Source organism: Somniosus microcephalus, unplaced genomic scaffold, assembly GCF_052327205.1.
Source record: "Somniosus microcephalus isolate GS21.2 unplaced genomic scaffold, FLI_Smic_1.0 unresolved_chr1, whole genome shotgun sequence".
Classification (NCBI taxonomy): Eukaryota; Metazoa; Chordata; class Chondrichthyes; order Squaliformes; family Somniosidae; genus Somniosus; species Somniosus microcephalus.
Window position 1 is genome coordinate 67,824,905 of NW_028225179.1, and position 24,723 is coordinate 67,849,627.

A 24,723-nucleotide genomic window follows, 5' to 3' on the forward strand; every position below is an offset into this window, starting at 1 on the left:
AGAGCAGGACCCGACGAGGGCCGGGCTGTTGCTCTGCTGGCAGGCCAGTGAAGTGAAAGTTGCTGCATCGATCAGGCGCCTGTCGCGGACGTCGACCAGGAGTCCGTAGGTGCAAAGAAAATTGGCGCCCAGCAAGGGATGTGCCACCGAGGCCGTCACGAAATCCCACGTAAATCGCTGGCCGTTGAAACAAACCTCGGCCCGTTGCTTTCCAAAAGTAGCGATGGCTGCGCCATTTGCCACCACGAGGGGTGGGCCGCTGCAGCCTGCCTGGATGTCGAGCTGGGAGGCAGGAATTATGCTGCATTGGGCTCCGGTGTCGCAAAGGAATCTGCGCCCTGAAAGGGAGTCGGTTATGTACAGCAGTTTACCTGCGGTGCCGATGGCCATCGTGGCGGCGGGGGTGCGGTCGAGCGGGCCTAGACGGTGGCGCGGGGCTGGCGCGTTGGGCCGGGCGGCCATCTTGGTTTGATCGAAAGAGCAGGGTGCTCTGCAGCGTTGGGCCTTGTGGCCGAAACGCGCGTGGTAGTAGCATAGTTCTGCGGCCTGGCGTGGCGGCGCGTGCTCGGTGGTGTCGGGAAGCCTCGCGGCTGCACAGCCAAGTTGGGCGACGCTGAAGACTTTGTCCGCGGCGGCTGCCAGTTGTATGCAGTCCGTGATCGGGGACCCCGCGAGGGCAGTCTGTACCTGCTGAGGAAGCAGGCTGAGGAAAAGGGCCCGAAACAAGAAGCACTGCGGTTCAGAGCCCAGGAGCGCAAGCATCCGGCTCATCAACTGGGTCGGGGTAGAGTCGCCGAGGCCTGGTAGTGAAAGAAGCCTACGGGCCCTCTCCTCCCCGGACAGGCCGTAAGCCTGCAGCAAGCGGCCCTTAATGGTTGAGTACTTGCCGGTCTGTGGTAGGTTCCCCAGCAGGTCGAGAACTTCGGCGGCGGTGGAGCTTGCTAGTGCTGAGACTACGTGGAGGGACCTTTCTTCATCGTCTTGAACCCTGCGAAGGGTGAATTGGGCCTCCATGTGCGCGAACCAAGCTGGTGCTTGGTGTTCCCAGAAGGTGGGGAGCTTCAAGGACGCGGCGCCGGCCGACATCGGGCTGCTGCTGGTTGCCGTCGGGTTGTTGCTGGCCTCTGTAGGGCTACGTGAGTCGGGGGCTTCGGCCGCCGACATTCAGGGTCACCAATGTGGGAGACTACAGTCTCCCGCGTAAAGAAATAGGCAACACAGCGAGCTACAAGAAATAGGTCTTTACTCCAACTCTCACAATACAGTACTGAATTCGTAAAGCCCACGAGCCTGTGATGACTCACGGATTGGTCACCTGCTGGAACCTGATTGGTTTTCCTTCTCTCAGCAGCAGGCAAGTCTGAACATGCCTTATTCCTCTCAGCTTGCAACTGTCTTGCGGGGGGAGGGGAATACAGCAGTTAAAAGGGGATTATACAGGTTTATCTACATACACACAGTGTTTCCCCAATATCACCATAACCTATTCCTCTCTCGTGTTTATCTAGCTTCCCCTTAAATGCATCTATGCCATTGACCTCAATGTGGTAGTGAGTTCCACATTCTCACCACTCTCTGGGTAAAGAAGTTTCTCCTGCATTCCCTATTGGATTTATCAGTGATGATCTTATATTGATGGCCCCTAGTTTTGATCTTCCCCACAAGTGGGAACATCCTCTCTACGTCTACCCTATTGAACCACACACCCCCTTCTCCCAGGCCACTTGGAACTCCTGCCGCTCTGGGCTCCACTGTGCTTGCCCAGCGGCAGGCTTTCGGCCCAACGCTGCTCGCTCTCACTTCCTGTGGCACCAGATGCCGATGGAGTCGGGGAGGGTAGGCCCAGGCTCCTCACAGAGTGAGCGAGAGGGCCTCCCTGTGGAGAGGAGCCATCGGGCCTCCTTCCCGCCCGCCTTTGGGCGGACCCAGGCTTCCGGCGGGGCCTGCTCTAAACCATGACCACCCGCTCCCCCCACCCCCCCCTCCCCAACCATGTGTGGGGGGAGCCCATCGCTCTCCGAGCCCAGCGTTAGGGGCTGATAGCCACTGCCCCCCCCAAAACCCCAGAATAGATCCTGGAAAAACCAGGCCCTGATGGGATGAATTCCCCTGATCTGGGAATCTCTCCACCCCGTTGTGTGGCTGTGTGCTTGTGGGTGTGCACGTGTGTCTGAGTGTGTCCGTGTGTCTTGTCTGTGTGTGCCTGAGTGTGTCCTTGTGTCTTGTCTGTGTGTGCCTGAGTGTGTCCTTGTGTCTTGTCTGTGTGTGCCTGAGTGTGTCCTTGTGTCTTGTCTGTGTGTGCCTGAGTGTGTCCTTGTGTCTTGTCTGTGTGTGCCTGAGTGTGTCCTTGTGTCTTGAGTGTTTCTGTGTAAGTGTCTACGTGTGTAAGTCTATGTGTGTGTCTGAGTGCATGTGTCTGAGCGTGTCTGCGATGCTTGTGTCTGAGTATGTCCTTGTCTGAGTGTGTCTGTGCGTGTCTCAGTGTGTCTGCGCATCTCAGTGTGTCTGTGCATGTGTCTCAGTGTGTCTGTGTGTGTGTCTCAGTGTGTCTGTGTGTGTGTCTCAGTGTGTCTGTGTGTGTGTCTCAGTGTGTCTGTGTGTGTGTCTCAGTGTGTCTGTGTGTGTGTCTCAGTGTGTCTGTGTGTGTGTCTCAGTGTGTCTGTGCATGTGTCTCAGTGTGTCTGTGCATGTGTCTCAGTGTGTCTGCGCATGTGTCTCAGTGTGTCTGCGCATGTGTCTCAGTGTGTCTGTGTGTGTGTCTCAGTGTGTCTGTGCGTGTGTCTCAGTGTGTCTGTGCATGTGTCTCAGTGTGTCTGTGCATGTGTCTCAGTGTGTCTGTGCATGTGTCTCAGTGTGTCTGTGTGTGTGTCTCAGTGTGTCTGTGTGTGTGTCTCAGTGTGTCTGTGTGTGTGTCTCAGTGTGTCTGTGTGTGTGTCTCAGTGTGTCTGTGCATGTGTCTCAGTGTGTCTGTGCATGTGTCTCAGTGTGTCTGTGCATGTGTCTCAGTGTGTCTGCGCATGTGTCTCAGTGTGTCTGTGTGTGTGTCTCAGTGTGTCTGTGTGTGTGTCTCAGTGTGTCTGTGCATGTGTCTCAGTCTGTCTGTGCATGTGTCTCAGTGTGTCTGCGCATGTGTCTCAGTGTGTCTGTGTGTGTGTCTCAGTGTGTCTGTGTGTGTGTCTCAGTGTGTCTGTGCATGTGTCTCAGTGTGTCTGTGCATGTGTCTCAGTGTGTCTGTGCATGTGTCTCAGTGTGTCTGTGCGCATGTCTTAGTGTGTCTGTGTGTGTATCTCAGTGTGTCTGTGTGCGTGTCTGAGTGTGTCTGCGCATGTGTCTCAGTGTGTCTGTGCATGTGTCTCAGTGTGTCTGTGTGTCTGAGCGTGTCTGCATGTGGGTGTCTGCTTGTGTCTGTGGGTGAGTGTGTCTGGGTGAGTGTGTCTGTGGGTGAGTGTGTCTGTCAGTGTCTCAGTGTCTGTGCGTGTGTGAGTGTCTATATGTGAGTGTGTGAGCGTGTGCATGGACCAATTGGATAGTATGGGTCAACTCTCATTTCAGCCGACCCTTGTGACATTGAGGACATTGCACATGAACGACAGGAAACCACCTTAAATGTAGGTCACTAAATGAAGGAAAACGCTCAGCGGGCCGACTTGAAGTTCTGCTTCGAGCCCTGCCAGCATGGTGTAGGGGGAAAATTCAGACCCTCCTGAAACACACAGTGTCAGTGTCAGAGAGCAGATACAGGATCACATCGCAGTGTCTGTATCTAACCCGTGCTGTACCTGCCCTGGGAGTGTTTTATGGGACAGTGTAGAGGGAGCTTTACTCTGTATCAAACCCGTGCTGTACCTGCCCTGGGAGTGTTTTATGGGATAGTGTAGAGGGAGCTTTACTCTGTATCAAACCCGTGCTGTACCTGCCCTGGGAGTGTTTGATGGGACTGTGTAAAGGGAGCTTTACTCTGTATCTAACCCGTGCTGTACCTGCCCTGGGAGTGTTTGATGGGACAGTGTAGAGGGAGCTTTACTCTGTATCTAAGCCGTGCTGTACCTGCCCTGGGAGTGTTTGATGGGACAGTGCAGGCGGAGCTTTACTCTGTATCTAACCCGTGCTGTACCTGCCCTGGGAGTGTTTGATGGGACAGTGTAGAGGGAGCTTTACTCTGTATCTAACCCGTGCTGTACCTGCCCTGGGAGTGTTTGATGGGACAGTGTAGAGGGAGCTTTACTCTGTATCTAACCCGTGCTGTACCTGCCCTGGGAGTGTTTGATGGGACAGTGTAGAGGGAGCTTTACTCTGTATCTAACCTGGGCTGTACCTGCCCTGGGAGTGTTTGATGGGACAGTGTAGAGGGAGCTTTACTCTGTATCTAACCCGTGCTGTACCTGCCCTGGGAGTGTTTGATGGGACAGTGTAGAGGGAGCTTTACTCTGTATCTAACCTGGGCTGTACCTGCCCTGGGAGTGTTTGATGGGACAGTGTAGAGGGAGCTTTACTCTGTATCTAACCCGTGCTGTACCTGCCCTGGGAGTGATTGATGGGACAGTGTAGAGGGAGCTTTACTCTGTATCTAACCCGTGCTGTACCTGCCCTGGGAGTGTTTGATGGGCAGTGTAGAGGGAGCTTTACTCTGTATCTAACCCGTGCTGTACCTGCCCTGGGAGTGTTTGATGGGACAGTGTAGAGGGAGCTTTACTCTGTGTCTAACCCGTGCTGTACCTGCCCTGGGAGTGTTTGATGGGCAGTGTAGAGGGAGCTTAACTCTGTATCTAACACGTGCTGTACCTGCCCTGGGAGTGTTTGATGGGACAGTGTAGAGGGAGCTTTACTCTGTATCTAACCCGTGCTGTACCTGCCCTGGGAGTGTTTGATGGGACAGTGTAGAGGGAGCTTTACTCTGTATCTAACCCGTGCTGTACCTGCCCTGGGAGTGTTTGATGGGACAGTGTACAGGGAGCTTTACTCTGTATCTAACCCGTGCTGTACCTGCCCTGGGAGTGTTTGATGGGACAGTGTAGAGGGAGCTTTACTCTGTATCTAACCCGTGCTGTACCTGCCCTGGGAGTGTTTGATGGGACAGTGCAAGCGGAGCTTTACTCTGTATCTAACCCGTGCTGTACCTGCCCTGGGAGTGTTTGATGGGACAGTGTAGATGGAACTTTACTCTGTGTCTAACCCGTGCTGTACCTGCCCTGGGAGTGTTTGATGGGACAGTGTAGAGGGAGCTTTACTCTGTATCTAACCTGGGCTGTACCTGCCCTGGGAGTGTTTGATGGGACAGTGTAGAGGGAGCTTTACTCTGTATCTAACCCGTGCTGTACCTGCCCTGGGAGTGTTTGATGGGACAGTGTAGAGGGAGCTTTACTCTGTATCTAACCTGGGCTGTACCTGCCCTGGGAGTGTTTGATGGGACAGTGTAGAGGGAGCTTTACTCTGTATCTAACCCGTGCTGTACCTGCCCTGGGAGTGATTGATGGGACAGTGTAGAGGGAGCTTTACTCTGTATCTAACCTGGGCTGTACCTGCCCTGGGAGTGTTTGATGGGACAGTGTAGAGGGAGCTTTACTCTGTATCTAACCCGTGCTGTACCTGCCCTGGGAGTGATTGATGGGACAGTGTAGAAGGAGTTTTACTCTGTATCTAACCCGGGCTGTACCTGCCCTGGGAGTGATTGATGGGACAGTGTAGAGGGAGCTTTACTCTGTATCTAACCTGTGCTGTACCTGCCCTGGGAGTGTTTGATGGGACAGTGTAGAGGGAGCTTTACTCTGTATCTAACCCGTGCTGCACCTGCCCCGAGAGTGTTTGATGGGACAGTTTAGAGGGAGCTTTACTCTGTATCTAACCCATGCTGTACCTGCCCTGGGAGTGTTTGATGGGACAGTGTAGAGAGAGCTTTACTCTCCCAGGGCAGGTACAGCACGGGATAGATACAGAGTAATGCTCCCTCTACACTACCCCATCAAACACTCCCAGGGCAGGTACAGCACAGGTTAGATACAGAGTAAAACTCCCTCTACACTGTCCCATCAAACACTCCCAGGGCAGGTACAGCACAGGGTTAGATACAGAGTATAGTTCCCTCTACACTGTCCCATCAAACACTCCCAGGGCAGGTACAGCACAAGTTAGATACAGAGTAAAACTCCCTCTACACTGTCCCATCAAACAATCCCAGGGCAGGTACAGCACAAGTTAGATACAGAGTAAAGCTCCCTCTACACTGTCCCATCAAACACTCACAGGGTAGGTACAGCACAAGTTAGATACAGAGTAAAACTCCCTCTACACTGTCCCATCAAACACTCCCAGGGCAGGTACAGCACAAGTTAGATACAGAGTAAAGCTCCCTCTACACTGTCCCATTAATCTTTGACTCAGGATCCAATCCTGAGATGAGCCACATTGGTCCTTTGCGCGGTCTGATTACTGCCCAATTCTGCCGTGAAGTTCAGTCCCATAGGGTATAGATTAAACTCTTCTTAAACTGTTCTCAAACGTGTGAATTGAGTGTTCCCCTGTAGCCCAGTGCGTGGGATGGACTCCAGGGTGTGCAGAGGTGAGGGGTTCATGACTTTGAGTGTTGGTCAGCACTGAACCCCTAGGGAGAGTAGATTGGCGCCCGTCAATAAAGCAAAGCTTCTGTTCACCCGTCCCGTGCCCCAGGTCAGCAGGTCGTGCGGACTCTCCGTGGCCACCAAACTCCTGGATGTGTCTTTCGCACAGATTAACGTGGCATCCTAGAAATAACTGGTGAATGGATTAGGTGGAGCAGGTGCAATGGGGGAGAGAGAGAAAAAGAGGGAGAGAGGGACAGGGAGCGAGGGACAGGGACAGGGAGCGAGGGACAGGGAGAGAGTGACAGACAGGGAGAGAGACAGGGACAGGGAGAGAGAGACGGATGTATTGATTTCTTTGTGGGTTCAATGATGAGACATTTATGAAAGAGAATGAGTTTTAATCTAAAGTCTGTTCAACTCTTTTATACAGCTTTTACAGGAGACACGATGCTGTGATGCATCTAGCACGAAACCAAAACTAAACTAACTGCCTTGCTTCTCTCGGTCACATGCTCTCTGCTGGTCAGGCACAAGCAATCAATACATGCAATTAAGGCATCATAATCGAACAGGCAAATACCATCTCTATTTGCTGATATCATTACAATGGACAGGGAGAGAGAGACAGGGACAGGGAGAGAGAGACAGGGACAGGGAGAGAGTGACAGGGACAGGGAGAGAGGGACAGGGAGAGAGTGACAGGGAGAGAGAGAGAGACAGGGACAGGGAGAGACAGGGACAGGGAGAGAGAGACAGGGACAGGGAGAGAGTGACAGGGACAGGGAGAGAGAGAGACAGGGACAAGGAGAGAGTGACAGGGACAGGGAGAGAGAGAGGGACAGGGAGAGAGAGACAGGGACAGGGAGAGAGAGACAGGGACAGGGAGAGAGAGACAGGGACAGGGAGAGAGTGACAGGGACAGGGAGAGAGAGAGGGACAGGGAGAGAGAGAGACAGGGACAGGGAGAGAGAGACAGGGACAGGGAGAGAGAGACAGGGACAGGGAGAGAGTGACAGGGACAGGGAGAGAGGGACAGGGAGAGAGTGACAGGGAGAGAGAGAGAGACAGGGACAGGGAGAGACAGGGACAGGGAGAGAGAGACAGGGACAGGGAGAGAGTGACAGGGACAGGGAGAGAGAGAGACAGGGACAAGGAGAGAGTGACAGGGACAGGGAGAGAGAGAGGGACAGGGAGAGAGAGACAGGGACAGGGAGAGAGAGACAGGGACAGGGAGAGAGTGACAGGGACAGGGAGAGAGTGACAGGGACAGGGAGAGAGAGAGGGACAGGGAGAGAGAGAGACAGGGACAGGGAGAGAGAGACAGGGACAGGGAGAGAGAGACAGGGACAGGGAGAGAGTGACAGGGACAGGGAGAGAGAGAGACAGGGACAAGGAGAGAGTGACAGGGACAGGGAGAGAGAGAGGGACAGGGAGAGAGAGACAGGGACAGGGAGAGAGAGACAGGGACAGGGAGAGAGTGACAGGGACAGGGAGAGAGAGGGACAGGGAGAGAGTGACAGGGACAGGGAGAGAGTGACAGGGACAGGGAGAGAGAGAGGGACAGGGAGAGAGTGACAGGGACAGGGAGAGAGAGAGACAGGGACAGGGAGAGAGAGACAGGGACAGGGAGAGAGAGACAGGGACAGGGAGAGAGTGACAGGGACAGGGAGAGAGAGAGACAGGGACAAGGAGAGAGTGACAGGGACAGGGAGAGAGAGAGGGACAGGGAGAGAGAGACAGGGACAGGGAGAGAGAGACAGGGACAGGGAGAGAGTGACAGGGACAGGGAGAGAGTGACAGGGACAGGGAGAGAGAGAGGGACAGGGAGAGAGAGAGGGACAGGGAGAGAGTGACAGGGACAGGGAGAGAGAGAGACAGGGACAGGGAGAGACAGGGACAGGGAGAGAGTGACAGGGACAGGGAGAGAGAGACAGGGACAGGGAGAGAGAGAGACAGGGACAGGGAGAGAGTGACAGGGACAGGGAGAGAGAGAGGGACAGGGAGAGAGAGACAGGGACAGGGAGAGAGAGACAGGGACAAGGAGAGGGACACGGAGGGAGAGACAAAGAGAGACGGACAGAGAGAGAGCAAGCGATGGGAAGAGAGAGACAGAAAGTGAAAGGGAGAGGAGAGAGAGAGAAAGTGACAGGGGGAGAGAGAGCAAGAGATGGAGGGGGCATGTGAGAGAGCAAGAGAGAGGGATACACAGAGAGAGATGTGGGGAGCGAGAGAGAGAAAAGACCGAAAGACTGAGGGGGAAATTGAGATGGACAGAGGCGCGGCAGAGAGAGAGTCAGGGAGAGAGACATGATCGTTCTGGTGGTGCAGAGTACATCGAGGTGAGATCCTATGGTCCTCAGGGTGCAGAGTCTAACACAACGAGGGCGGAAGGGACTGAAATAAAGGATCAGCAGAGCAGAACTGTTGTAAGTTAGTTTTATTGACAGGTTTCGCCCCCTGGTATGAGAGGGGCTGCAAGCAGAAAGTGCCAAACAGTGAGTGGGGAGGACCATCTGGGGTATTACAAGGTGTGGGGGGTACAGACAGACACAAGGCAATCAGCACTCCAGGTCCTACTGGGAATAAAGACAAGGCATCAGGGAAGGGAAGCAGTCTGCATAAAACCACATTCTCCTAGTAGAGGAGGAAGAATGGGACTGGGGAAAAGTCAGTTCGAAGCAATTCACAGACAGAGTTGCTGGAGTCGGGCAATCGCTGATCATCTCTCTTCCTGTGTTCCAGCCGGTCGCACCAGTTCCTCCCGGGAAGTAAATGTCCGACTTAAATCAAACTCGGAAGAGGTTTTCGCTCGCAGATGGTCGGAGGAGGAAGATGCCCGTTCTCTCAGCAGGGGTCTTGGCTGAAGTTGACAGAGAGGACATACAAAAACAGAAAGCAGCTTCTCGATTAAAAAAAAACACGGTATAAAAATAAGAAACGCCACCAAAGCCCCACCGGATCCGGTTTTGATGCTTCAAACACCGGGTGGGGGGGGGGGAGGAGTCGGCGAATCGCACCAAGATTGTTTCGAGATTAGCACCAGAGTTTGTTTTTGTTTTTTCTGTGCGGGGCGAGGGGAGGGAGGGGTAGGGAATCGTGTTCTTCCTCCCTGAGCCGCTCCTCTTCACTTTCCTTTCGCGAAACACTTTCCAGAAGGGCAGCCTGCTGAGAGGAAAGAGGGTTCGATTTAGACAGCGGATGAGAAACGATTACAAAAGAACTTGCTTGTCTACAGCGCCTTTCAGGACCTCCCGAGGCGCTTTCCAGCCAATCGAGTACTTTTCGAAGTGCGGTCGCTGTCGTAAGGGAGGAAGCGCGGCAGCCAATTTGCGCACAGCAAGCTCCCACGAACATAAATGTGATAGTGACCAGATCATCTGCTTTTTAGTGATGTTGGTTGAAGGATAAATATTGGCCCCAGGACACCGGGGAGAACTCCCCTTGCTCTTCTAATAGTGCCATGGGATTTTACTTCCACCTTACAGGGCAGACGGGGCCTCGGTTCAACGTCTCATCCAAAAGATGGCACCTCTTGACAGTGCGGCGCTCCCTCAGTACTGCCCCTCCGACAGTGCAGCGCTCCCTCAGTACTGCCCCTCCGACAGTGCGGCGCTCCCTCAGTACTGACCCTCCGACAGTGCGGCGCTCCCTCAGTACTGACCCTCCGACAGTGCGGCGCTCCCTCAGTACTGACCCTCCGACAGTGCGGCGCTCCCTCAGTACTGACCCTCCGACAGTGCAGCGCTCCCTCAGTACTGACCCTCTGACAGTGCGGTGCTCTCCCTCAGTACTGACCCTCTGACAGTGCGGTGCTCTCCCTCAGTACTGACCCTCCGACAGTGCAGGGCTCCCTCAGTACTGCCCCTCCGACAGTGCGGCGCTCCCTCAGTACTGCCCCTCCGACAGTGTGGCGCTCCCTCAGTACTGCCCCTCCGACAGTGCAGCGCTCCCTCAGTACTGCCCCTCCGACAGTGCAGCGCTCCCTCAGTACTGCCCCTCCGACAGTGCGGCACTCCCTCAGTACTGCCCCTCCGACAGTGCAGCGCTCCCTCAGTACTGCCCCTCCAACAGTGCGGCGCTCCCTCAGTACTGCCCCTCCGACAGTGCAGCACTCCCTCAGTACTGCCCCTCCGACAGTGCGGCGCTCCCTCAGTACTGCCCCTCCAACAGTGCAGCGCTCTCTCAGTACTGCCCCTCCGACAGTGCAGCGCTCTCTCAGTACTGCCCCTCCGACAGTGCGGCGCTCCCTCAGTACTGCCCCTCCGACAGTGCGGCGCTCTCTCAGTACTGCCCCTCCGACAGTGCGGCGCTCCCTCAGTACTGCCCCTCCAACAGTGCAGCGCTCTCTCAGTACTGCCCCTCCGACAGTGCAGCGCTCCCTCAGTACTGGGAGTGTTGGCCTAGATTTTTGTGCTCAAATCCCTGGACTGGGACTGGAACCCAAAACCTTCTGACGCAGAGCCGAGAGTGGTACCCACGGAGCCACGGCTGATAGGTGGGTAGCGAGATAGGCGGCGGCACCAGTTAGGAATGCCTGTGTGCCAACCAGCGTATGGGCAAATCTCTGCTTGAAGGGAGTGCACAGAAAATGTTTCCCGTTCCACATGCCCTGGCCTTCCTCACCTCTCTCGAAGGTGCCCGCTCTCGCTGGGGCACAGCACGCCAATCAGCCGGCCCTCAGGTGTGTGCCCAGCCGATGAGTGCTGGGAGGACGTTCAACCATGGGAGGAGGCGCGGGGTGGGGGGATGACACACAAGCCAAGCAGTTCGGCCTCGCTTCTCATCACCGGTGAGAACTGGTCATGTTAACACCTCCCCCCCCCCCCCCCCCCCAGCTGCAGTCAAACTCTTTCTCTCAGCTCCGCCCAGTACAGAGGGTTCCAGGAGCAGAGGCTGTCAGCAAAGATCGAGGGAGGAGCCAAGCTGTATTCGAGCAGACATGGAAGAGAGTCGGCAGTTCAAATACCAGGCCCCTACTGTTTGGATAAGGGAGGATCAGTGGGGCGACTGATACACTGCAGACCAGCGATCATTAGGGTCACTGTGGAAAAGGAGCAGGCAGAAGGTCAGCATAGCGTTTAGATTGTGAGCTTTATATTGAGAGAGAAAATACACAGACACACACTACATGCTCGCTCACACACACACACACTCTCACACGCACTCACACGCTCTGACACACACACGCACTCACACGCTCTGACACACACACGCACTCACACGCTCTGACACACACACGCTCACACATGCTCTGACACACACGCTCACACATTCACACACACACATGCTCGCGCACGCACTCACGCACACACTCAGACACACTGCCGATAAATCCTTGTGGTGGTCACCACACTTACCTCCACGACCATTGCCATAGTAACCGTTTGCCTGGTATTTACCTTGCTTGGCTCCCTGAATGAGAGGAGGAATCATCATGTTAGTGAGGTGGGACACAGGCAGCGCGCCTTCAAGCATCAGAGAGTGCAGACATCGAGAATTCAAATCAACCGTCGCTTCAAAGTGGGGCAGAATTTATTAAATGTTTGAATATGCCAGAGTGTGAGAGAGGGAAACAATCAAAATACGAGAGGGAGCATCTGGATGGGGGAAGAGAGACAGAGAGAGACAGAGAGAGAGGCAGAGACAGGAGAGAAGGAGAGCTGAGCGAGGAGAGACAAGAGAGACACACACACAGGCAGAGAGAGAGAGGGAGAGCGAGGGACCGAGAGAGAGAGGGAGAGAGACAAAGAGACAGAAAGAGAGGTAGACAGGGGAGAGAGAGAAAGAGACACAGAGAAAGAGTGACGGAAAGTGAGAGAGAGAGAAACAAAGAGGAAGAGAGAGAGAGTCTGAGCACCTCAGAGGAAGAGAGATTGAGATTAGGCAGTATTTCCGATGAGCACATCTTTGAAAGGACCCTTTCTCTTCCCCATTAAGTCCTGTCTGATCTCTCTGCAGAGACCAAAAGCCCCTCTCCCAAAAACCCCTCTCCCGAAAGCCTCTCCCCAAAGCCCCTCTCCCCAAAACCCTCTCCCCAAAGCCCCTCTCCCCAAAACCCTCTCCCCAAAGCCTCTCTCCCCAAAACCCCTCTCCCCAAAGCCCCCTCCCCAAAACCCCTCTCCCCAAAGCCTCTCTCCCCAAAGCGTCTCTCCCCAAAGCCTCTCTCCCCAAAGCCCCTCTCCCCAAAGCCCTTCTCCCCAAAGCCTCTCTCCCGAAAGCCTTCTCCCCAAAGACCCCTCTCCCCAAAGCCCCTCTCCCCAAAGCCCCTCCCCCCAAAGCCTCTCTCCCAAAGCCCCTCCCCCAAAGCCTCTCTCCCCAAAGCCTCTCTCCCCAAAGCCTCTCTCCCCAAAACCTCTCTCCCAAAGCCTCTCTCCCCAAAAGCCTCTCTCCCCAAAGCCCCTCTCCCAAAACCCCTCTCCCCAAAACCCCTCTCACCGAAAGCCTCTCTCCCAAAGCCCTCTCCCAAAAACCCCTCTCCCCAAAGCCCATCCTCAAGCCCAAAACCCCTCTCCCCAAAGCCTCTCTCCCAAAGCCTCTCTCCCCAAAACCCCTCTCCCCAAAGCCCCCTCCCCAAAACCCCTCTCCCCAAAGCCTCTCTCCCCAAAGCGTCTCTCCCCAAAGCCCCTCTCCCAAAAGCCTTTCTCCCCAAAGCCCCTCTCCCCAAAGCCCTTCTCCCCAAAGCTCTCTCCCGAAAGCCCTTCTCCCCAAAGCCCCTCTCCCAAAGCCCCTCTCCCCAAAGCCACTCCCCCCAAAGCCTCTCTCCCCAAAGCCCCTCCCCCAAAGCCTCTCTCCCCAAAACTTCTCTCCCCAAAGCCTCTCTCCCCAAAGCCCCTCCCCCAAAGCCTCTCTCCCCAAAACCTCTCTCCCCAAAGCCTCTCTCCCCAAAGCCTCTCTCCCCAAAGCCCCTCTCCCCAAAACCCCTCTCCCCAAAGCCTCTCTCCCCAAAGCCTCTCTCCCCAAAGCCCTTCTCCCCAAAGCCTCTCTCCCCAAAGCCCTTCTCCCCAAAACCCCTCTCCCCAAAGCCCCTCTCCCCAAAACCCCTCTCCCCAAAGCCTCTCTCCCCAAAGCCCCTCTCCCCAAAGCCCCTTTCCCCAAAGCCCTTCTCCCCAAAGCCTCTCTCCCCAAAGCCTCTCTCCCCAAAGCCTCTCTCCCCAAAGCCCCTCTCCCCAAAACCCCTCTCCCCAAAGCCCTTCCCCCCAAAGCCTCTCTCCCCAAAGCCCCTCTCCCCAAAACTCCTCTCCCCAAAGCCTCTCTCCCCAAAGCCCCTCTCCCCAAAACCCCTCTCCCCAAAGCCCTCCTCCCCAAAGCCTCTCTCCCCAAAGCCTCTCTCCCCAAAGCCCCTCTCCCCAAAACCCCTCTCCCCAAAGCCTCTCTCCCCAAAGCCTCTCTCCCCAAAGCCCTTCTCCCCAAAGCCTCTCTCCCCAAAGCCCTTCTCCCCAAAGCCCCCTCCCCAAAGCCCTTCTCCCCAAAGCCCCTCTCCCCAAAGCCCCTCTCCCCAAAACCCCTCTCCCCAAAACCCCTCTCCCCAAAACCTCTCTCCCCAAAGCCCCTCTCCCCAAAGCCCTCTCTCCCCAAAGCCCTTCTCCCCAAAGCCTCTCTCCCCAAAGCCCTTCTCCCCAAAGCCCTCTCTCCCCAAAGCCCCTCTCCCCAAAGCCCCTCTCCCCAAAGCCCTTCTCCCCAAAGCCCCTCTCCCCAATGCCCCTATCCCCAAAGCCCTCTCTCCCCAAAGCCCCTCTCCCCAAAGCCCTTCTCCCCAAAGCCTCTCTCCCCAAAGCCTCTCTCCCCAAAGCCTCTCTCCCCAAAGCCCTTCTCCCCAAAGCCCCTCTCCCCAAAGCCTCTCTCCCCAAAGCCTCTCTCCCCAAAGCCTCTCTCCCCAAAGCCCCTCTCCCCAAAGCCCTTCTCCCCAAAGCCTCTCTCCCCAAAGCCTCTCTCCCCAAAGCCCCTCTCCCCAAAGCCTCTCTCCCCAAAGCCCTTCTCCCCAAAGCCCCTCTCCCCAAAGCCTCTCTCCCCAAAGCCCCTCTCCCCAAAGCCCTTCTCCCCAAAGCCTCTCTCCCCAAAGCCTCTCTCCCCAAAGCCCATCTCCCCAAAGCCCTTCTCCCCAAAGCCCCTCTCCCCAAAGCCCCTGTCCCCAAAGCTCATCTCCCCAAAGCCCTTCTTCCCAAAGCCCCTCTCCCCAAAGCCCCTCTCCCCAAAGGCTCTCTCCCCAAAGCCCATCTCCCCAAAGCCCTTCTCCCCAAAGCCCCTCTCCCCAAAGCCCCTCTCCCCAATGCCCTTCTCCCCAATGCCCTTCTCCCCAAAGCCCATCTCCCCAAAGCCCATCTCCCCAAAGCCCTTCTCCCCAAAGCCCCTCTCCCCAAAGCCCCTCTCCCCAATGCCCTTCTCCCCAATGCCGTTCTCCCCAAAGCCCATCTCCCCAAAGCCCTTCTCCCCAAAGCCCCTCTCCCCAAAGCCCATCTCCCCAAAGCCCTTCTCCCCAAAGCCCCTCTCCCCAAAGCCCCTCTCCCCAAAGCACTCTCCCCAAAGCCCTTCTCCCCAAAGCCCCTCTCCCCAAAGCCCCTCTCCCCAATGCCCTTCTCCCCAATGCCCTTCTCCCCAAAGCCCATCTCCCCAAAGCCTCTCTCCGCAAAGCCCATCTCCCCAAAGCCCTTCTCCCCAAAGCCCCTCTCCCCAAAGCCCTTCTCCCCAAAGCCCATCTCCCCAAAGCCCATCTCCCCAAAGCCCATCTCCCCAAAGCCCTTCTCCCCACTGCCCTTCTCCCCAAAGCCCCTCTCCCCAAAGCCTCTCTCCACAAAGCCCATCTCCCCAAAGCCCTTCTCCCCAAAGCCCCTCTCCCCAAAGCCCCTCTCCCCAATGCCCTTCTCCCCAATGCCCTTCTCCCCAAAGCCACTTACCCAGCTGTCCAGGTCCCTGGCCTACTCCGAGCTGTCCGTACCCACCTGTAATGGCGGTAAAGAGAATTCAGTGTGGTGACAGAGAGAAACACAACACACAGGGTTGCTGGAGTCAAACACAGCCAGGCCGCAACTCAACCTGACCTCCAGCAGGGGCCAGTCCTCAGTCATACAGCTACAAACATCTGAAAACCTCACCTCGGATCAGATACAATCAGTGATCCGAGACCTAGGAACACAGGAACATGAGGACATTCAGCCCCTCGAGCCTGCTCCGCCATTCAATGAGATCATGGCTGATCTGCGACCAAACTCCATATACCAAACTTTGGCCCATATCCCTTAATACCTTTGGTTAACAGAAATCTGTCAATCTCCGATTTAAAATTAACAATTGATTTAGCATCAATTGCCGTTTGCGGAAGAGAGTTCCAAACTTCTACCAGCCTTTGTGTGTAGAAGTGTTTCCTAATTTCACTCCTGAAAGGTCTGGCTCTAATTTTTAGACTCTGCCCCCTAGTCCTAGAATCCCCAACCAGCAGAAATAGTTTCTCTCTCTCGACCCTCTCTGTTCCCCTTAATATCCTGAAAACTTCAATCAGATCACCCCTTAACCTTCTAAATTATAAGGAATACAACCTTAACTTGGAGACCCGCGCACAGAGCAGGAAAGGCCTAGTGCTGAGCTAGCTGATCTCACCTGGTGTGGGACTGAGCCCCACACACACAGAGTAGGAAAGGCCCAGGCTCCATCTCCGGCCCAGTGCTGAGTGAGCTGATCTCACCTGGTGTGGGCCTGAGCCACACACACACATACACACAGCAGGAAAGGCCCAGGCTCCATCTCCGGCCCAGTGCTGAGCAAGCTGATCTCACCTGGTGTGGGACTGAGCCCCACACACACACATTAGGAAAGGCCCAGGCTCCACCTCTGGCCTAGTGCTGAGCAAGCTGATCTCACCTGGTGTGGGACTGAGCCCCACACACACACATTAGGAAAGGCCCAGGCTCCATCTCCGGCCCAGTGCTGAATGAGCTGATCTCACCTGGTGTGGGCCTGAGCCACACACACACAGAGTAGGAAAGGCCCAGGCTCCATCCCCAGCCCTGTGCTGAGCTAGCTGATTTCACCCGGTATGCTGTGGGTTGGAAATCAGCCAAAGTTGCTTCCCCATGTGCCCCCCGCATGCGGCTCCTGAGGGACAGCGGCCGAAGACGGGCTTGGGCATGGTACCGTGATGCCCCTCACAGTCGAACAGCCTGCTGGCCTGCAAACAAAGAATGGCCACTTGGGCAAGGTAGGGCAGACTTCTCATGAAGCACGCCCCTTGAGGGGAGAAAGGGGCACTGGCACGGGGACCAAAGAGGGAAAGGACATCTAAGACATTCTTAAGTCGGACTAAAGTCCATCTCACAGCAGAGGGTATATTCGGACACTGCTAGAGTTACAGAGTAACATCACCAAGAGGGAGCGTGGGAGGAACAAAGGCATCAAGTGGCGTTGACAAAGTTCAATTTTTCTTATATTCAGTCTCAGGATGTGGGCATCGCTGGCAATGCTGGCATTTATTGCCCATCCCCTAGTTGACCCTTGAGAAGGTGGTGATGGGCCTTCTTCCTGAACCACTGCAGTCCCATGTGGTGAAGGTGCTCCCACAGTGCTACAGGTTTGATATGACGGAGGGGCTTGTTGGGACACTACAGAGGGGTGTTTAAGAGTCAACCAGGCTGACATGGGACTGGGGTCCAGGTATCTGGTGAGTCAACCCCTTGTTGAGTTGAGGGCGCACTTGGACACTCCTTGAACTGAAAGGATTAAACGGTGGTGTCGGGTGGGGGAATCCAACGGGTTAACGCTACGAGGGGGGAATGGGGAGGGCGAGGGGCCTGTTCACAAAGCATCGGAATGATCGGAGACACATTTGTCCTCAAAGACCGCCATCCCTACCAGCTGCCATTCTTTGGGGGAGCCCTGTGCCCAGGTACCCGGTCCGGAGCCCTCTGTTCCCTACGGGAAAAAGGTCAACGGGTTAATGACAGGTCATTGAGGGCGGGGACATTGACTTGTCAAAACAGAGAGAGCAGGGAGGGGGGAGGTCATGGCAGGGAAAAACGTAGGTCAAAGGGAACAGTAGGGCAGAGGTGAGGACACAGCAGGTCAAAGGGCTTGCCAGGCCAATGGGCACAGGGGAGGACACAGCAGGTCAAAGGACATGCCAGGTCAATCACAACAAGTCAAACAGCACAGGGGAGGGCAAAACAGGTCAAAGAGCACAGGACAAAGGGGAGGGCACAGCAGGTCACAGAGCACATGGGAGGGCAAAGGGCACAGCAGGTCAAAGAGCACAGAGGGCAACAGGGAGCCCACACTAGATCACAGGGTACAGATGAGTACACAGCACATCAAAGGCTACAGCAGATCAGTAGCAGCAACCGGGGAGTGCCGGGCCTGGGATAATGGGGCTCGAGTCTCTGGAGTGTGTGGGGGGGCTCGAACCCACGAACTTCTGACCCAGAGGCGAGAGCGAGACCCGTTGAGCCACGGCCGATGCTGTACGGACTGGGATGTGTGTCGACAGTATCTCTTCTCATCCATGCAGGAGCCGGGGGAAGATGGTTCGGCCGTTCTGTTGGTGGGCGGAGGGGGCAGCGCCGTTGCAATCTGCGACAACAATACTCACCGTACTTAACTGCAGCTGGGTCACCCAGCATCCCTAAACCTGCCTGAGGCATCGCATAGGCCAGCTGGCCAGCACCTGAGGAGGAAGGGGTAAAGGTCAAAGGGAACATTGATAACCGTCATGAGAGAAAACGTCACACACAATGGGTAGTCAAAACTGATCACAGCAACTGGGCATCTCAGCAATAAGGGGTGTCACAGTGTGTTAGATACACTGTCCTTTCCCCCTCTGGGATCGGGTGTCACAGTGCATTAGATACACTGTCCTTTCCCCCTCTGGGACCGGGTGTCACAGTGCGTTAGATACACTGTCCTTTCCCCCTCTGGGACCGGGTGTCACAGTGTGTTAGATACACTGTCCTTTCCCCCTCAGGGACCGGGTGTCACAGTGTGTTAGATACACTGTCCTTTCCCCCTCTGGGACCGGGTGTCACAGTGTGTTAGATACACTGTCCTTTCCCCCTCTGGGACCGGGTGTCACAGTGTGTTAGATACACTGTCCTTTCCCCCTCTGGCACCGGGTGTCACAGTGTGTTAGATACACTATCATTTCCCCCTCTGGGACCGGGTGTCACAGTGTGCTAGATACACTGTCCTTTCCCCCTCTGGGACCGGGTGTCACAGTGTGTTAGATACACTGTCCTTTCCCCCTCTGGGACCGGGTGTCACAGTGTGTTAGATACACAGTCCTTACCCCCTCTGGGACCTGGTGTCACAGTATGTTAGATACACAGTCCTTACCCCCTCTGGGACCTGGTGTCACAGTATGTTAGATACACTGTCCTTTCCCCTCTGGGACTGGGTGTCACAGTATGTTAGATACACTGTCCTTTCCCCCTCTGTGACCGAGTGTCACAGTGCGTTAGATACACTGTCCTTTCCCCCTCTGGGACCAGGTGTCACAATGCGTTAGATACACTGTCCTTTCCCCCTCTGGGACCGGGTGTCACAGTGTGTTAGCTACACTGGCCTTTCCCCCTCTGGTACCGGGTGTCACAGTGCGTTAGATACACTGTTCTTTCCCCCTCTGGGACTGGGTGTCACAATGCATTAGACACGCTGCCCTTTCCCCCTCTGGGACTGGGTGTCACAGTGTTTTAGACACGCTGTCCTTTCCCCCTCTGGGACCGGGTGTCACAGTGCGTTAGATACACTGTCCTTTCCCCCTCTGGGACCGGGTGTCACAGTGCATTAGATACACTGTTCTTTCCCCCTCTGGGACCGGGTGTCACAGTGTGTTAGATACACTGTCCTTTCCCCCTCTGGGACCGGGTGTCACAGTGTGTTAGATACACTGTCCTTTCCCCCTCTGGGACCGGGTGTCACAGTGTGTTAGATACACTGTCCTTTCCCCCTCTGGGACCGGGTGTCACAGTGTGTTAGATACACTGTCCTTTCCCCCTCTGGGACCGGGTGTCACAGTGCGTTAGATACACTGTCCTTTCCCTCTCCGGGACCGGGTGTCACAGTGCGTTAGATACACTGTCCTTTCCCCCTCTGGGACCAGGTGTCACAGTGCGTTAGATACACTGTCCTTTCCCTCTCCGGGACCGGGTGTCACAGTGCGTTAGATACACTGTCCTTTCCCCCTCTGGGACCGAGTGTCATAGTGCGTTAGATACACTGTCCTTTCCCCCTCTGGGACCGGGTGTCACAGTGCGTTAGATACACTGTCCTTTCCCCCTCTGGGACCGGGTGTCACAGTGCGTTAGATACACTGTCCTTTCCCCCTCTGGGACCGGGTGTCACAGTGCGTTAGATACACTGTCCTTTCCCCCTCTGGGACCGGGTGTCTCAGTGTGTTAGATACACTGTCCTTTCCCCCTCTGGGACCGGGTGTCACAGTGTGTGAGATACACAGTCCTTACCCCCTCTGGGACCTGGTGTCACAGTATGTTAGATACACAGTCCTTACCCCCTCTGGGACCTGGTGTCACAGTATGTTAGATACACTGTCCTTTCCCCCTCTGGGACCGGGTGTCACAGTGCGTTAGATACACTGTCCTTTCCCCCTCTGGGACCGGGTGTCACAGTGTGATAGATACACTGTCCTTTCCCCCTCTGTGACCAGGTGTCACAGTGCGTTAGATACACTGTCCTTTCCCCCTCTGGGACCGGGTGTCACAATGTGTTAGATACACTGTCCTTTCCCCCTCTGGGACCGGGTGTCACAGTGCGTTAGATACACTGTCCTTTCCCCCTCTGGGACCGGGTGTCACAGTGTGTTAGATACACTGTCCTTTCCCCTCTGGGACCGGGTGTCACAGTGTGTTAGATACACTGTCCTTTCCCCTCTGGGACCGGGTGTCACAGTGCGTTAGATACACTGTCCTTTCTCCCTCTGTGACCGAGTGTCACAGTGCGTTAGATACACTGTCCTTTCCCCCTCTGGGACCAGGTGTCACAATGCGTTAGATACACTGTCCTTTCCCCCTCTGGGACCGGGTGTCACAGTGTGTTAGCTACACTGGCCTTTCCCCCTCTGGTACCGGGTGTCACAGTGCGTTAGATACACTGTTCTTTCCCCCTCTGGGACTGGGTGTCACAGTGTTTTAGACACACTGTCCTTTCCCCCTCTGGGACCGGGTGTCATAGTGCGTTAGATACACTGTCCTTTCCCCCTCTGGGACCGTGTGTCACAGTGCGTTAGATACACTGTCCTTTCCCCCTCTGGGACCGGGTGTCACAGTGCATTAGATACACTGTCCTTTCCCCCTCTGGGACCGGGTGTCACAGTGCGTTAGATACACTGTCCTTTCCCCCTCTGGGACCGGGTGTCACAGTGCATTAGATACACTGTCCTTTCCCCCTCTGGGACCGGGTGTCACAGTGTGTTAGATACACTGTCCTTTCCCCCTCTGGGACTGGGTGTCACAGTGTGTTAGACACACTGTCCTTTCCCCCTCTGGGACTGGGTGTCATGTATCATACACAGTTGAGCAGATAATTAGCGTCCAACTCACCCAGCCCTGCAGGAATAACAGGCTGTCCATTGTAGGGGAGTCCCACACCTGCTAGGAGAGGGAAGAAGTAAAAAATTGTAAAGTTCATCATTCCCTCTGACTAGTCATTTGCCCCTTGATTAAGTGATCACAGGAATAATGTGGGTGGAAATGAGCCCCACACGCAGAGCAGGAGAGGCCCAGGCTCCATCCCTCCTCCTAGCGGAGGTGGCTAAAATTGGTGTCAGTTCCCTTAGGTTAGGAAGTGGCGGTGGGGGGATACCAGCCAAGGTTGCTGCTACTGATCATCGTCCAGTGAGTGGAAGAAATGCATGCGTGTGGCGTGTGAATGTTGGTGCGGCACCCCATGGTGCAACATCTTCCTGTCAGTTTACCTGCGGGCCCGCACTGCTGACAATGGCCTCCTCAACTCCTTGGCCCGGGGTTCTGGGTGACTGGCAGTGCCCAGGGTTCCGGTACCCCTTGACCTCTGAAGACCATCCGCTCATCGCACGAGACCCAATGGGTTCCCGCGCACCCCCCCCACCCGCCAAGATCCTGGCTGATACCTGGGATGGCAGGAATGACATACGAGGAGAGATTGTGTCGATTGGGCTTATACTCACTGGAGTTTAGAAGATTGAGAGGGGATCTCATCAAAACCTATAAAATTCTGTCAGGCCTGGACAGACTAGATGCAGGAAGGATGTTTATGATGGCTGGGGAGTCCAGAACCAGGGGTCACAGTCTAAGGATAAGGGGTAAGCCATTTAGGACTGAAATGAGGAGGAATTTCTTCACCCAGAGAGTGGTGAACCTGTGGAATTCTCTGCCACAGAGGGCGGTGGAGGCCAGTTCATTAAATATATTCAAGAAAGAGTTGGATATATTTCTTAAGGCTAAAGGGATCAAGGGATATGGGGAGAAGGCAGGGACAGGGTACTGAATTTGGATGATCAGCCATGATCTCATTGAATGGCGGAGCAGGCTCGAAGGGCCGAATAGCCTCCTCCTGCTCCTATCTTCTATGTTTCTATGTTTCTAACTCATGCCCCCACCCCCCTCCCAGGGGGCATGTGTCCATCTCTCGTTGTCATAGCAACAGTCAGTGCACAACACCTCCTTGCCCCATTCTCGCTGGGGGGAGACTTGTGTTACGTGGGACGGGGGGTGGGCGGGTTTGGGGCGCAGCAAGCATACTACGGGTGCTGGTGGCAAACCAAAGGGTGGCCCGTTCTTCATGGTTGTGCCCAGGCGGCGTCGGAACACGGACTGGCTATTCGACTGTGGTGGGCGTTATTGTCACAGGAATAGGGCCTGCAGGAACATGCCCGGTGTCAGGAGTGGGGGTGGCAGAGGGTGGCGCTCATCTGCGCTTCCTCCCACAGGAGAGCAGCCTGTGGGAACCGCCGCACAAGCTTGGGCCGGGAGGTGGGCGGAACGGGCATGTCAGAGGTCGTTTGGGGTGGGAGAGTTGGCGCCAATAGGTGATGAAGTGAAGATGTGCGTTAGTCAGGAGGAGGTAAAAAAAAAACGGCCCCGATTGAAGATAGTCCCAACACTGCGTGAACAGTGTGCCGCACACTACAGTTCACCAGCTCTATCTCCGAACGAGATGTTTATACCATATTTTCCAGCCTTCTCGTCGAGCCCAGCTGACGCCATTGCTTGAGCAGTGTACGGGAGCTGACCGGCCCCACCTATAAGGTGCAGAAAACAATCATGGGCGGGGAGTACCTGTGTACAATTAACACGAGTGAACTATCGACACCAAAGATGGTTCAATTTTTAAAGCAATAATTACTCAAACAGTACTCCATCTATTTCTAGCATGTTAGGTACGGGCCACAGTATCAGCGTTAACCACTCACAGGGCAGGTACAGCACTGGTTAAACACAGAGTAAAGCTCCCTCTACACTGTCCCATCAAACACTCCCAGGGCAGGTACAGCACGGGTTAGATACAGAGGAAAGCTCCCTCTACACTGTCCCATCAAACACTCCCAGGGCAGGTACAGCACTGGTTAAACACAGAGTAAAGCTCCCTCTACACTGTCTCATCAAACACTCCCAGGGCAGGTACAGCACGGGTTAGATACAGAGTAAAGCTCCCTCTACAGTGTCCCATCAAACACTCCCAGGGCAGGTACAGCACGGGTTAGATACAGAGTAAAGATCCTTCTACACTGCCCCATCAAACACTCCCAGGGCAGGTACAGCACGGGTTAGATACAGAGTAAAGATCCCTCTACACCGCCTCATCAAACACTCCCAGGGCAGGTACAGCACGGGTTAGATAGAGTAAAGCTCCCTCTACACTGTCCCATCAAACACTCCCAGGGCAGGTACTGCACGGGTTAGATACAGAGTAAAGCTCCCTCTACACTGTCCCATCAAACACTCACAGTGCAGGTACAGCACAGGTTAGATACAGAGTAAAGCTCCCTCTACACTGTCCCATCAAACACTCCCAGGGCAGGTACAGCATGCGTTCAATACAGAGTAAAGCTTCCTCTACACTGTCCCATCAAACACTCCCAGGGCAGGTACAGCACGGGTTAGATACAGATTAAAGCTCCCTCTACACTGTCCCGTCAAACACTCACAGTGCAGGTACAGCACAGGTTAGATACAGAGTAACGCTCCCTCTTCACTGTCCCATCAAACACTCCCAGGGCAGGTACAGCACGGGTTAGATACAGAGTAAAGCTCCCTCTACACTGTCCCATCAAACACTCCCAGGGCAGGTACAGCATGCGTTCAATACAGAGTAAAGCTTCCTCTACACTGTCCCATCAAACACTCCCAGGGCAGGTACAGCACGGGTTAGATACAGATTAAAGCTCCCTCTACACTGTCCCGTCAAACACTCACAGTGCAGGTACAGCACAGGTTAGATACAGAGTAACGCTCCCTCTTCACTGTCCCATCAAACACTCCCAGGGCAGGTACAGCACGGGTTAGATACAGAGTAAAGCTCCCTCTACACTGTCCCATCAAACACTCCCAGGGCAGGTACAGCATGCGTTCAATACAGAGTAAAGCTTCCTCTACACTGTCCCATCAAACACTCCCAGGGCAGGTACAGCACGGGTTAGATACAGATTAAAGCTCCCTCTACACTGTCCCGTCAAACACTCACAGTGCAGGTACAGCACAGGTTAGATACAGAGTAACGCTCCCTCTTCACTGTCCCATCAAACACTCCCAGGGCAGGTACAGCACGGGTTAGATACAGAGTAAAGCTCCCTCTACACTGTCCCATCAAACACTCCCAGGGTAGGTACAGCACGGTTTAGATACAGAGTAAAGCTCCCTCTTCACTGTCCCATGAAGATGCCTTCAGTTCATGCTGGGAGCAGCAGTCACCAGGATAGTAAGAATGGTAACTTAGTAAGTGTCACCTTAGGTGAGTCGATATCTATCTCGCCTCTGAGTTGGAAAGTCATGGGTTCGAGCCCACTCAGTTCAGAGACTCGAGCCCCATAATCCAGGCCGACACTGAGGGAGTGTTGCATGGTCGGAGGTGCCATCTGTCGGATGAAACGTTAAACCCGAGGGCATCGTCTGCCCTCTCAGGTGGATGGGAAAGATCCCACGGACACTATTGGAAGAAGAGCAAGGGGTATTTATCCCCTGGGTTGCTGGGGCCC

At 55.1% G+C, this 24,723-nt stretch overlaps 2 protein-coding genes and 1 long non-coding RNA gene across 3 annotated transcripts in view; 1 reads left to right on the forward strand and 2 right to left on the reverse strand.

Annotated features, from left to right (window-relative positions):
* LOC147095461 (uncharacterized) overlaps positions 1 to 6,741 on the forward strand; it is a 38,554-nt gene extending 31,813 nt beyond the window's left edge. Inside the window, exon 5 of the mRNA XM_085973641.1 lies at positions 6,664 to 6,741. Coding sequence (XP_085829767.1) covers positions 6,664 to 6,741 — 78 coding nt within the window. The remainder of the gene's footprint in view (positions 1 to 6,663) is intronic.
* A 2,238-nt stretch (positions 6,742 to 8,979) lies between these two features.
* On the reverse strand, positions 8,980 to 12,212 carry LOC147095462 (uncharacterized). The gene is made up of 2 exons (XR_015074800.1): positions 11,915 to 12,212; positions 8,980 to 9,719 (listed from the first exon to the last, which is right to left on the reverse strand). It is a non-coding gene; the product is annotated as an uncharacterized LOC147095462 (long non-coding RNA).
* A 277-nt stretch (positions 12,213 to 12,489) lies between these two features.
* LOC147095463 (uncharacterized) overlaps positions 12,490 to 24,723 on the reverse strand; it is a 124,083-nt gene continuing 111,849 nt past the window's right edge. Inside the window, exons 14-18 of the mRNA XM_085973642.1 lie at positions 21,092 to 21,142; positions 18,130 to 18,204; positions 17,397 to 17,456; positions 15,449 to 15,493; positions 12,490 to 12,509 (exon numbers count right to left, since the gene is read on the reverse strand). Of these exons, the coding sequence (XP_085829768.1) occupies positions 12,490 to 12,509; positions 15,449 to 15,493; positions 17,397 to 17,456; positions 18,130 to 18,204; positions 21,092 to 21,142 (251 nt within the window). The remainder of the gene's footprint in view (positions 12,510 to 15,448; positions 15,494 to 17,396; positions 17,457 to 18,129; positions 18,205 to 21,091; positions 21,143 to 24,723) is intronic.